Here is a 13,953-nt window from a genome sequence, read left to right as displayed (position 1 = left end):
GTGCCCTGCCCTGTAATGAGTGCAGGTTGTAAGTCACTTTATTTTTGGATTGACAATGGAGCCAGCACAAATCCTATAACAATCACTTGTGTGGGGCACTGATCTCAGTACAGTAAGCTCATAATTGAGCAGAGGAAAAGTGACAACAGATCATGTTAGTGGCTTCAACTAGTGCTGAGACGATGAGTCGATTTATAAATTAGGCAACCAACAGAAAATTAATCTACAGTAGGAATGACACTTATAAATTCTTGAAACAATCTATCGGACAAAATCTTGTAAAGTTTAATGTTCTCTGCTTCGCAAATGTGAAGATTTGCTGCAACATAATTGAAAATCAACTGAATAGCTTTGTGTTTAGTCAGACGAAACAAGTAAATTGAAGGCCTCACTTTGTGCTACATTGTGATTTTTCACTATTTTCGTCCATTTCATAGATTAAATGATTTTATTTTTTTAAGAAGAAAACATCATACTCAATAGCTCCAGCCCTGGTTTCAATCCTGCCTATTGGTATTGTAGGCCTATATTGTATGTAACGTAAACACAATGACCAGCACCCTAAAGTACACACGTATGCGGAAACATTCAGCTGCAAAAATTAATTAGCAGTCATACATATACTCAAAGCAACCTCCTGCAATCCCACTGAGCAGCTGCAACATTAAAGTAACTTTTCCACAAGTGCAGTTGGTAAATTTCCCAGTGAACTTAAAGGGAGAAGGAGAATGTTTTCCACTGCTGAACATGACATAGTGCAGCTGTGTGCCAGTGTAGACCATTCAGCTCCTCCACACGACTGTTCAAAGAGCTGGAGGCTCTGTCTGGGGATTTAAGGCAGCCACCAGCACAGCTTAAATCTTTTTCTTTTTTTTTGCAGTGCAGTATGTGTGTGGATGGGTCATCCAAAAAGACTCTATCAATTTGTCAAGCCATTTAGATGCCACTATAAATTCCAATTCCCATGTCATAGAATGACATTTTAGAGATATACGATATGTCTGACCATTGCAAGTTTTGTTAGAGCACATAACTATGATTGAGGACAGAACAAGACACATGCTGTTTTAAATCAACTTATCAAGTCTAAAGGTAATGTAAAATATTGTAGGGAGTGCTGGAAAAAAAAAATGTAATTGCCAGTTCTGGAAGGTAAACTACCAGTGTAGGATTCAAGTACGTATGTCATCAAGCATCAAGCATGCTGGAAAGACAGAGAATGTGACAGAGGGAGAGAAGTCCCGAGAGATCCATGACAAATAACCCAATAAGAGACAATAATAAAGGGACCAGCGGAACCTCACTCAACAACAAAAGAGCTCTGTATGGACTTGGCATTTGCCAGCAGCTCAGGTAAAGCACTTTTGTTCAGCATCACGGCCTGATAAGGAGTTGTCCCCTGCATTTTAGTCATCACTCATTAGCACCCCATCCACCTGTTGGCATTGATGTTAACCTGTCTATTATTCTGCTGAAGCCACCGATTAGTCCCGAGTCGAGAGATGAGAAAATGTGTACTGGGGCCCTCTGAGGTGCTTGTGGGAAAAGAGGGCCCCTAATAGAGAGGTCCTTTGTGCTCACTCATCACAGCTGAAGGGTAGCAGAAAGGACACACTGTCAGGCACACTGTTTCTGCTAATCGGCAACACCGGCATGATTGCCTCAAACCATTCACTGAGCCTGTGCCTGATTTCATATCTGCAGTGGAAGGAAGGTCTTCGCTAATTGTTCTACTAATTACTTACTTGCTAAATCAATCATAACTTTTCCAAATAAGGCTGCCCTTGCATGGAAAAGAAATAATGGTGGATCATAGGTGGGGTGCTGTAAGACTCATACCTGAAGTATACTGCGCAGTAAGAAACGTGAATGTTCAGATAAAAGGTTCATACGCATGGAGGCTCTGACTTTCAGATTTTTTGGCAGAACTATTGGTTGAAAGTGAATCAACAGAGCATGACATAAGCAAAAGTTATCTATCAATAGTATATTTTTCTTCCCGTTTTGTTCACTGCATGCATATTTCATCATTTACTCATGCTGAAATAAGAAACCGTGCAGTTATTCTGTAAATTTCTCCTATCTGTGCACACAGCTTTTGCTTAGTAATTCTGCCCATTATGAAGCACATGCAAGCTTTTCCTTTCCCTTCTTAAAGAAATCCAAGTCTCTTAAATTTAAACTTGAGACAGTGTATCAAAATTCAATATTTCAGCCCCAAAGGTTTGCATCTTAATAGTGTGCTTACCACACAGTGTAATTTTAAGTAAAGTAACTTACCACTGTCCTCAATGGAGAAATAGAAGACGTCATTTGTAGCGTTGTCGCCATCCCTCAGAACATAGCATATGTTCATGTCGTTAATTTCAGCTGGAAAAGAGATACATTTGCATTAATATCCATGATATCCTACTAATAAAAGTTGACATCAGTTATTTGGCTGAAATGACGAGTGGGAAATTATGTCCAATTTGTTCCTGAAAAACTATTCGTCAACAATTCCTCCTGAGCCCTTACAAGCAGGCTGAGGCTGTGTGATGAATTGTGCCCACTGCATAGTGCCGGGGGAATCTGAAAGGAGAAACTGCCTGGTTACATGGGGTGTATATCTATTTAGACTCCTGAATGACACAGAACATAAAGAAAAGCTTGATTGTTGGGACTCCATCCCAGTGGTCTGTTTGTTATCCTGATAGTGTGGTGCTAGATAGGGTTCTTTATAGTCCTGGATGTGGAAGATTGTGGCGTTTACAGCCCTTGCATTCTTCAACATTTGATGTCAAAACATTTCCCTTCAAAGGGACCGATGCATAAAAATGCATAGCCATGATTTTCAAATGCCCAGGAGCATCTTTATTTACTGTCTGTTTATTTTTGTGAGAACTCTTGAAATATTGAACAGGCCTCTTGGGGAAAGCATCTCACAGTGACTCAGTAAAATAAAGCAGGAGATACATGGTTATTAATTGATGCAACTACCCTGATATTTAGCATTTACCAAGATTTATCAAGACCCTGCTCTGGTCTGCTTAAAATATAACTTCTGTACTCATGTTTGCAAAGTTATTGGTCTGCTGTGCGCCAGGCTACCATGCCACCTATCAATCACTATGTCCGTAATCCCCTTTCCTTCTGTTACAAAATATGACTCCGGCAATGTACAAATTACCATCAGTTTGCTCCCAAAGTGAAATACACAGGGCACTGTTGGAAAAATGCACTCCTCTAGTGAGATCTGATCAGCCTGAGGCACTGGCATACTTCATCTCTGTAAATAGGCAGTCTCTTGAGCGAAAACAAAAACCTTGTGTTTGAACTCTTTCCAGGCTTCACAGGGGAGTACATTTAGCAGAGTGAGTGAATGTAAAATGAGAGTGGGCTCAAGAGAATTAAAAATGGTCTCCAATGTGAGTCCTTGCAGTATGTTACAAATCTAACAGAATGTCACAGGATTGCACAGCTGTGACACTGATAGTGAAAGGTGTATATTTTAATTACACTGTACATGTGAAAGCCCAACTAGGGACCAAAGTTGAAAATGAGTTATAGCTATTAGAGCTGCAAAGATTAATCGATTCATCGATCAGTTGTCAACTATTAAATGAATCGCTAATTATTTTGATAATCGATTCATTTTTAATGAGTCATTTTTCATGAAAAAAAAGTGTCAATTCTCTGATTGCAGCTTGTTGAATGTGAATATTTTCTAGTTCCTTCTCTCCTCTGTGACAGTAAACTCAATATCTTTGAGACATTTGAGGACGTCATCTTGGGCTTTGGGGAACACTGATTGACATTTGTCACTATTTTCTGACATTTTATAGACCAAATAACTAATCGATTAATCGAGAAAAAAATCGACAGATTAATCAAAAATGAAAATAAATCGTTAGTTGCAGCCCTAATAGCTATAAACTCTCTGTTCTGTCAATTGTATGCTCTGTATTGGAACTATTTTAAAATTGCATCGTCCCTATCAAATAACAATATTATAATATATAACCCTATTGAACAACATTCAAATTGAAATCAGCAGCTATTTTACCTTGTGTGAAGGTGGTGATAGTGGCGTTTCCTTTGCCGAGGTTGATCAGGTAGCCATGTTCTGGGGCACTAGTGATCCTGAAGGCCACAGAATTCTGAATGCTGTCTCTGTCCTCTGCTTTAAGGGTCTTACTGGTGATCACAAACCCCAGGTGACCAGTCTCTAGAACCCGCAATGTCGGGGCCCCCTTGTTCATCACAATCTGGGGCACCCCATTATCCACCGGGAGGACAGTAATCTTCATCATTTGGGGCTTTCGGGTCTCAAATACTGTGTCGGGGAAAATGTAGAAGTCCATGTGAGTGCCATCAGTGACGGTGAAGGAGAAGCTGTCCTCTGCACTCTCTGTGCCATCATGCTTGTAGCTGATCATGTTCTCATTCAGGTCCTGCTTTGTGAAAGAGGTGACAGGCCGGCTGTTGTTAAAGAGCAGGCGACCATGAACTGGGATTTGAGTGACTGTGAACTTTAAGAGGCGGTCGATGGTGTCTCGGTCCTCCACTGTTAGCTCAAAAGGCGTGATGAGTTTGTTCTCTCCTTCGGTTACCACCAGGCCGTGTATTGTCACCACGGGCTTTTTATTGTCCACGTCCGTGATGGAGATGCGGAAAGTGCGGAACACAGGGTTGTAGCCATCAGTCACTTCAAATTCAAAGCTATCCATTTTCACTTCGTCATCAGAAGTGTGGATGTAGTAGACTTTGTTGCCAGCCAGCTGGAGCTGTGTGAAGGATGAGATGGGCATCCCAGGTGTGTCTGTGCACTCCAGGTGTCCTCTCGTGGGAGCTCTGGTGATTGTAAAAACCAAGTGTTCGTCTGGGCTGTTGAGGTCGCTGGTGCTGAGCAGGTCTGTTGTCAGGGTAACCCTGCCACCCTCTTTAAGGGAGACACCTTTACTGATCACGTCTGGGAAAACCATGTCGATGCCACCCACTGTCACGTAGAAGTATCTGTCAATCAAAGGGTTGATGCCATCTGTCACATCAAATTTGATGAGGTCTCGAATCCCCTCTTGCCCGTTATGGGTGTACACAATTAAACCCTGATCCACTTCACTTTGTGTAAAGTTCATTCCAACTGTGATGTTTTGTAAAGTCCCAGAGGGTGTTGCCCTCTGTAAATATCCCTGACCAGGCCCATAGCGGATAATGTATGTTAGCGTGTCATCCTCAGAGTCCAGATCCGTGGCTTTTAAAACATCGCTGTTTATGACTTTCACATCACCTATCTCAATTTCAAGGCCGTCATTGATTGCCATCCTCGGGGTCTCGTCGTCCACAGGGATAATCATAACTATTACTGTTTTCTCTACACTGAACTTTCCGTCGGTGAGAACAATATCAAAGCTGTCCTCTGTGGTCTCTGAGTCATCATGCTCATAAACAATGCTGGAGGCCTCTCTGATCTGATCCAAGGTGAAGTTTGAGACAGGGATAGTGCCGGTAGTGAGCTGATTGAGAATAAATCCATGCTTGGGGGGTTTAGTAATAATGAATGTGAGCTGATCCGAGGGGAGATCTGCATCAGCGCCATTTAGAATGGGAGTGTCTATGACTATGTTCATGCCCTCCATAACTACAAACTCTCTCATGTAAATCTCAGGCTTTTCATCATTAGAGGGGATTATGGAGATAGGGAAAAAGTGCCTTTCAGAGAAATTGATGCCATCAGAGCATCTGAACGTAAACCTGTCCTCCACTGGCTCGACTCCTCTGTGAATGCTTTGAACATAGTTAATGTGATTCTGTCTGATGTCCTTGATGGTCAAAGCGCTAATAGCTGTCCCGGACCTGGATTTCTCTGAGCCGGGGGCAGGGGAGATATTTTCCACGTACCCTGAAGTCGGCTGTACAATGATTGTACAAAGGAGGTCATCGTTGGAGGTGTCTGCATCATCAGCGCTTATATGAAGAATTTGAATGACATTCTTCTCTCCCTCAATAACAGTGAACTGAGGCCCCACAAAGACCTCTGGAGCCTGGCTGTCCAGGGGAAGAATAGTTACATGCACTCTGACACCTGTGATCTTATTTCCCCCTACAGTCCACTCATCAGACATGTCTGTCAATGTGAGATTAAAAAAGTCCTCCTTTGTGGTCAAACCTATCTCCCCGCTGGTATGAGCATAGACCACAAAGCCGTTAATGATATCAGCTTGGGTGAATGTGCCAGATTGGACGCCTTTCACCAGAATGTCACCCAATGATGGTGGGTCCTCCACAATGAACGTCAGTCGGAGGTCATCCGTGTCCTCATCTCTTCCCTGAATGACATTACTTGTGATTTCTGTTGCTCCATTTTCCAGTACATCTATGTAGGAGCCAATTGTGCCAGCTGGGAGACTGATAGTTGGAGTCTCATCATCAATTGGCTTCACTGTAATCTTTATAGTAATTGGGACAATGTGGACGCCATCGCTGACATCTATTTGTATCGAATCAACTGTTGATTCATCTCCATTATGGATGTATGAGATTCTGTCATTTCCAATATCCTCGAGGCTGAAAGTGTCTCCTCTTGTCATGTCAGTGAATGTGAACTGGATCTGGCCATGCAGTGGAGGCTGGGTAATAGTGAAGGATATCTGTTTGTTGTCTGTGTCTGTGTCTGAGGTGTCCAGCTCAGCACTTGTAATGATATGTGTGCCGCGTTCAAGCACAGTAAATCCAGAGTTGGTTATTTGAGGCGGCTTGTTGTCTACAGGCTTTAAAAATATAGTAAAAACTCCTTCTACAATATTTCCAGAAACATCCTCCACAGTGTACCGGAACTGCAAAACATGACTGGTAATTCCTAGCTCTAGATCAGGAGGTTTGTAAGCTATTTTATGGTGGTTAATTTGCGCCTGAGTGAAAACTGTGACTTCAGTGTTTGGCTTTTCAGTTAATACCAGAGCTCCCAATACAACAGGGCTATTCTCATCTGTATCGGTCGGTGGCTGGATGATTGTGTATTTGAGATCCCGATCCTCTGAGTCCAGGTCAGTGTAACGGAGGAATTTCTTTCGGAAGTACGTAAGCTGATACTCGTGCACAGTCATTTGCAGAGTCGTGCCAGGGTACAGTTCAGGAGGGACGTCGTCAACAGGGAGAATTCTGATAATGAACGAGCTCTCACCTGATTGGTTTGGTGGGTCATTGTCATCCTGAACTCGAAACACAAACTGATCCATGACTGTGCTGACGCTGTGAGGCCCAATGTGCTTGTAAAACACTTTGCTATCTGTAATATCCTGCTGCAGCCATTCAGTCACTGCTTTCTCATACAATTCATCCTCTGTATTAAACTTCCAGGTCGATGGGTCCTCTGGGGCCTCAGACTGACGCAGCAACACCTGCCCAATTGTGGAAAATGGAAGCTCTATTGTGAATTTTATTGAAGAATCCTCTGAGTCAATGTCTGCTGCACTGAGCATGAGTGAGGAGATTGGCATCATTTGGTTTTTTAATAAAACCAAACCAGTGTTGGCGTTGATTATGGGAGGCTCGTCGTCAGTTGGCACAACAGTGATGGGAAACAGAAACTCCACCTCATTTGTGCCATCTGTCATTCTGAAAATAATATTATCACTGTATGTGTCACTGCCATCATGTTGATAAATGACTGCTCCGGCGTCGAGGTCAGCCGGAGTGAAAAATTTCCTCCTCAAACCCAGAACAGTTAATTCTCCATGCCTCAGCCCATCGATAACAGTGATTTTGACTTTGTCTAAACTGTCCTCGTCGCTGATTTCCAGATTCTGTGAGCTGGACAGAGGCCTGGACTGACCCTCGTACAGTAACTGGCCAGTATTCCTAGTCACAACAGGGGCCAAGGTGTTCATAGGCTTTACAACAATCATGAAAGCAAAAGGGTCTGACACAGCCCCCTCTGAGTCCACAACCTCAAACTCAATCTGGAAAATCCGCTCAGTGTCTGAATCCACAGCAGGGGGTTTGTAGGCGATTTTCAAGTCTTTGAGGTCTCCTTGGTAAAATGAGGTTATTGGTAAATTCCTATCATCTGTGCTCACTATGTAGCCCTCCTCAAAGGACAGAGGGGATGTGATGTTGAAAATTAATTCGTCAGGATTAGACTCAACATCCTCCGCAGCCAGCATGTCCATGGTTATCGCTGTCATTACAAACTGGTCTACTTCCATCATCATCATTGCAACAAAGCTGGGTTTGGGACCTGTGTTCTCCTCTCCATCTTTAATCCTCACTAGAATTTGGAAAAACTCCTGCTTGAGCAAATTGCCTTCCTTATCATGCAACTCCACAAGCATTGGAATGTAATCTCGGTTTGGTGACTTCAAAGCAAAAGTGTGCTGATAGCGGATGTCCATTTTAATAAACTCATCACAGTCCACCATTGTTCCAAGGCTATCCCCAGTCACAAGTTTCCCATACCTGGGCAGCACGCTGCCACTGGAGAGAGAGGCGATTTTGCATTGATGTACGCTATTATCATAGGTGAATTCTAAAATTCTTCTATCGATTGGGTTACTTGTACCGAGCAGTTTCTCGACAGTGAGTGGCATGTTTTTGGTCAGCACTTCGAGCTGTGTGAAGATGACTTCCACCTCCATCATAAACGGGATTATAATGGTATCCGTTTGGGTGTCGTACCTGAGTTGTAATCTCACTCTATCCCTCGGAGGACTCCTGGAGCCAAAGTGAGAATACTTCACGTCGTTGGGGCCAAATTCACACGGAAACTTTTTCGGAGACAGGTGTCCAGGCCTTTGAGACAAGGGATCATTGTCCAGGACCGTTATGATGCATCTATCGCCGGGCTGAACTTGGATAACCAAATCGTTGATGGGATCAATGAAGACTGATCTCCCGAAAGGCACGCGGATCCCATTATTTGCAACCAATATCGTGTCCTCTGACAGCTCGGACCTCAAGGCGTACGATAATCCATAGCTGTCAAAGACCTGCGCGACTGCATCACCTGTCAGAATCACCGCTAGCAGAACAAAAGCAGCGGCAGTCCCGTGCAGATGCGGGGGAATAATCCAAGCCATTTGGAGTGTGGAACCGCAACGGAGACACGTTGAACTTTGCGCATACACCCTTCTGAACTTAGTAGCCTACGGTTAAAGTTGCAAGAATATAAAACCAGAGTTGGACAATATCACGCACCTATGGGCACTACTGTGCACCATTCTCCCCCAGCAGCTGTACACTGATAACATAAACTTCATACTCCTGCTTTGCTGGAGTAAGGACAGTTACGCCCTCCTCTCAGCCCATTGGTCAATATCTCCGCTGGAATGCGTTTGTCAGCTTTTAAATGGATGTGGCTCATGTCATTCTGGGCACACAAAACGATGCCGCGTGCGCTGCACCTCATCAGGTTGGATAAGGGTGAGAACGAAAAATGAAGGAGGCGATGTTTGGGCAGAAGGCAATGTTTATAGCATGCGTTATGGCCAGGACAGTTCAATGGAAATTATGTTCGAATGATTTCATGTTACGCTGTAATCTCACCTACATTTGTGCTCTGGTCAAAGCTACAGTATTCAGTCACTCCATGGAGCAGACTAGTCGTAACAACAAGGGAAAGCAATGAAAAGTACAGCTGTATAAAAGAGTCTTCACTGATGATCTAACTGGAGAAAAGCTTTGTCTCCCTCTCGTGGTTGGCGCTGCTGAGGAGGGAGGGAGGATGCTCCACACACCCTTCATTACCAGCAGCTTTCACACACTACTCTCGATGTTATGCACATTTTTCCCCTTCTTCTTGGAAACCAGATCCGTCATGAAACTCTTAGGTCAAACAGAATAGGCATCGCATGCACAGTGCCACTACAGTAGGCTACATTTGATGTGTACTGTTTGACAAGGGACCCACAATGGAGTAAAGTCCCTATAGCAGCTTTTGAATGTGCTGTATAAGGTGGTATGGTGTGTATGCAGTCACACACAGAGCTGATGGAGAGGAAGCACTGCAGGAATTGAACTCTGTCCACTGTCTTGCAATGCAGCCACAAAACAGCTCATTTTGACAGATTTTACCCTTCAAAATAGCCCACAAAACACTTTTAAAGCATGATTCAAAAGTTCTATTTATTATGAGTCGTGCAGTGACATTGTCCTATTTCCTGCTCTGCTGCTCTCTCATCACACAAGTCCTCCAGGTGACAGACACTTCCCCCAGCAGAGCATTCTCCTCTGACTCCTGACAAGCCCAGTCATGATCCTGCCTCTCTCTGCGCCTCTCATCTGCTCAACCAGCGTTGATTAAGTGGACACCCACGCAGGCATTGTGCAGCACAGCAGGGCAGGTTCAAATGACTCAATTATATTACATGTTGGTAGGATTTTGGCACGGTGAGCAACACTGCACATCCACATAAGAGGTAGATATTTTAGAATTAGAAGGTCATTATTAAGGCTGCCAATCAATTAAAATATTTAATCGTGATTAATCGCATGATTGTCCATAGTTAACTCGTAATGAATCGCAAATTAATCACTTTTTTATTGTTCTAAATGTACTTTAAAGGGGATTTTTTTTTTGTATATGCTCAAGTGGTATTTTAAGACTTGACGTACTCTGGAGGTAACTCAGTTCACATCGACAATACATGCAAATAACTCTAGTCTTGTCCAGAGAACCACCTGGAAGGGCTTTGAAACTCAACTTGCCATTCAAAAGACCCTTTTACTTTATCTATTTCTGCTCAAGGAAGTTTGTCTCTGCTAGCCATCCACAATGTTACTGCTGCATCGCCTCCTGATTTCCCAAACTACGGAGCGGCCCAAGGTCTAAATCACAGAACGTGCGTCAAAAAATGAGTGGCATTAAAAGATATTTGTGTTCACTCGTTATTATCGCACTCATTTTGACAGCCCTAGTTAATATATGTGTCTATGGGAAGTCTGAGAATGTTGAAGGGACAGAGGGCCATGCAAAATCTTACAGTGTATCATTGCAAGGCTCCTATATGATGTTTGTAGGCCTACTGTTTTCACATTAAATTAAAATGTCAGTAATTCAACTGTGGTATTCATTGCTTCAAAGCTGCAGACCCAGCTGTTCTGGTCTGTTTGATTTACTCCACAGCCTTTGTATGTATTAGATGTGCACACATATGCTCCCCTGTCAATGTGTAGCATCCCTAGAGCTGTTGCCTGGAAGAATTTGACATCAACTGTACTCAGTCCCCTCTGATCCCTTTTAGATGCTTTTCATTCCATCCACAAATTAGTGGGTGCATCCAGTGTGTCTGCACCTACCTATTGTTAATGACATACAAACCGTCTCACAGCTGGCATGTGTTGAAATCAGTACACAGTAGCTGCCATAACAAACCGTGCAGTTGAGTTGGACTGGACACTGTTGACAGTGTCCAATTATAAATATAGCCAAGCAAACTGCAGGGCAAAGCCCCTAGGCATTGACAGCTCCTAGTTACAGGAGAAAATGAAAAAGAAGATGAATAGAACTTTTTTGACAGCAGCGATGGCAGTGAGGGAATTGGTTCATACCCAAACCTTCAGGCTTATTTTCGAGGCAAGGGGAAGTTTGATGATATTCTGTTATATCGCATTTATATCAAATTTATTGTAAATGACCAATCCTTCTTGGAAGACAGAAGTGTTGGTCTGTAAAGGAAGTGAGGATGCCATCTGCACTCCTGATGTGCAGGTGATTTATTGTGGGGTAAAGACGCACATGGTGCAGGTGGGGACATACTGCAGTTCAGCTCACTTTTGAATACCATTTTTAAATGTTTATCTGAATAACAAAAGATGAGTTTAGGTTGCACATTCATTAAAGGTTTTTTTACTGCTGAACACTGACAAGAAAATAATTTTTCTTTGTAGCAGTTAGCGCCTAGACACTCACTTTGTTTTGCTAAGTGATGACTGGTGACAGCTAAATATGCTTATACCAGCAGTCCAAAGACTGTCTAAAAGAAAACAGTACAGCATATTTACGTGAGATGCACCCATAATCTAAAAATATCCCTTTTTGCCTGCTGTTTACAGAAAGACTGACTTTCAATTTTCTCTCAGCTGAATGCCCTGCCTTATCATCACTACAGTACACACACAACGACAGGCCAAACACTGGAAATGACACCACTGTCATTGTACCGGAGTTAACAGAGATATGCATCATTTAAGATGCCTTGAGCTCTGAGAAGTGACATCAAGTTAACCTAAAACATGGATAATGAGGTGCTGCTGGATGAACCATCTGTGTGTTCAGTGCCGAAATCTGCAGCCAAGCAACTATCTGTATAATGTCTTTATTACTGCAACATTAACAACTATTTGTATTGCTCTGCTATTCTGGGGTGACAAAGGCTCTATGGAACTATGGCTGACAAAAATGTGTGTGTGTGTGTGTGTGTGTGTGTGTGTGTGTGTGTGTGTGTGTGTGTGTGTGTGTGTGTGTGTGTTCTTGCTTAACTATATTCATGGGGTCCAAAAACCGGGAATACAGTATACTTGTGGGGTCCGGACAGCTTTGTGGGGCCGAAATGCTGGACCCCACAAGTTTAAAGGGCTGTTTGAGGGTTAAGACCTGGTTTTAGGATTAGGGTTAGAATTAGGTTATGGTTAGGGTGAGGGTAAGGGTTAAGGTTAGGCATTTAGTTTTAGTTAGTTTGGTTAGGGTAAGGGGCTAGAGAATGCATTATGTCAATGACGGGTCCCCACAAAGATAGTGAAATGCACAATGTGTGTGTGTGTGTGTGTGTGTGTGTGTGTGTGTGTGTGTGTGTGTGTGTGTGTGTGTTAAATTAAACAATACATTTAGTATGATATGATCTGATATGATATGTCATGCCATCCCATAAGTAATTTCATCCTCAGCTTCCAGTCCAATGTCCACACACAACATACTGTACTCTACTTTGCACAAAATAAAGAATAAAGAAAACCTATTACAGCAGCCACAACACAATAGTGTAACCCATAAATTGTCCAACTAGAAGTAAACATTTCATACATAAAACAGAACTACAGCCACAGGAAAATAAAAAAATAACAGGGAATGTCACTTCCAGACAGAGAATCATCGAAACAAAGCTGTCTTCGTTTTAGCCCATGCTCGTTCTAAAAAGTCTGCAAATTAAAATGCTTTATGTTCATACATGTTCATGGTAAATACAATTTTCCATATCAGACATGCTTTCTGGATAATGTGAATTTACAGCAAACAATTCAAGCTCCAAATACTTTTGATAGTTGTCTCCGTTGGCGTCACCCCACTGTTTGTGTCAGTGTTGCTAAAGTGACTCCATTCTAACAGTTCCTTGGACTTATCAGGGCTGTTTCTGTTGGTGGCTATACCCTGGAGACAATACAACCCCGGCCTCACTGATCTCATTAAGGCTATTTTAGTTCATTATGTCTCTGTCAGGGACAATTCTTTTGATGGTTGAAGCTGGAATGGTGGCAGCATCCACTCTGAAGTCCTCCACTATAAATGTAAATTGTGAAACCCATAGAAACACAACGCAGAGCCAACCGGCAGCCAAATCCATCTTCCCCAGTTTATATTACTCTTGGGATGCTACAGATCTAAAAAGGTAGCGGAAGCAGTTGAGTTTAATCATTTTCTTTACTTGTGCTTCCAAATTCCCCAGGTGTGTGTGTCCCATGTATTAAAACTATAATGTATGGCCAGAGCAATCATACTGCTTAGAAAACAAGTTGAGGCTTATTTAGGATTATTTACAGCCTGCTTTTAACAAAGATTCATCGCTGTGCTTTGCAGAAAACATAGAAGACAAAAATAGATTTATCAAAAGAAGAGGAAGAACAAGTTCTGATAATGGGGACACACATCTCTCTCTCTCTCTGTGTGTGTGTGTGTGTGTGTGTGTGTGTGTGTGTGTGTGTGTGTGTGTGTGTGTGTGTCAGATATTTGTTGGGTGACCATACAGATTTTTTTTTTATGTT

At 42.7% G+C, this 13,953-nt stretch overlaps 1 protein-coding gene across 1 annotated transcript in view; it reads right to left on the bottom strand.

Annotated features, from left to right (window-relative positions):
* Window positions 1–9,212, bottom strand: part of LOC144515061 (FRAS1-related extracellular matrix protein 2-like) — a 66,516-nt gene extending 57,304 nt beyond the window's left edge. Inside the window, exons 1-2 of the mRNA XM_078245710.1 lie at window positions 4,046–9,212; window positions 2,281–2,370 (exon numbers count right to left, since the gene is read on the bottom strand). Of these exons, the coding sequence (XP_078101836.1) occupies window positions 2,281–2,370; window positions 4,046–9,056 (5,101 nt within the window). The 5' untranslated portion in view covers window positions 9,057–9,212. The remainder of the gene's footprint in view (window positions 1–2,280; window positions 2,371–4,045) is intronic.
* Window positions 9,213–13,953: the final 4,741 nt, after the last annotated feature.

Source organism: Sander vitreus, chromosome 3 (assembly GCF_031162955.1).
Source record: "Sander vitreus isolate 19-12246 chromosome 3, sanVit1, whole genome shotgun sequence".
In the NCBI taxonomy this organism is placed as follows: domain Eukaryota; kingdom Metazoa; phylum Chordata; class Actinopteri; order Perciformes; family Percidae; genus Sander; species Sander vitreus.
This window is presented reverse-complemented; position numbering and strand designations above follow the sequence as displayed.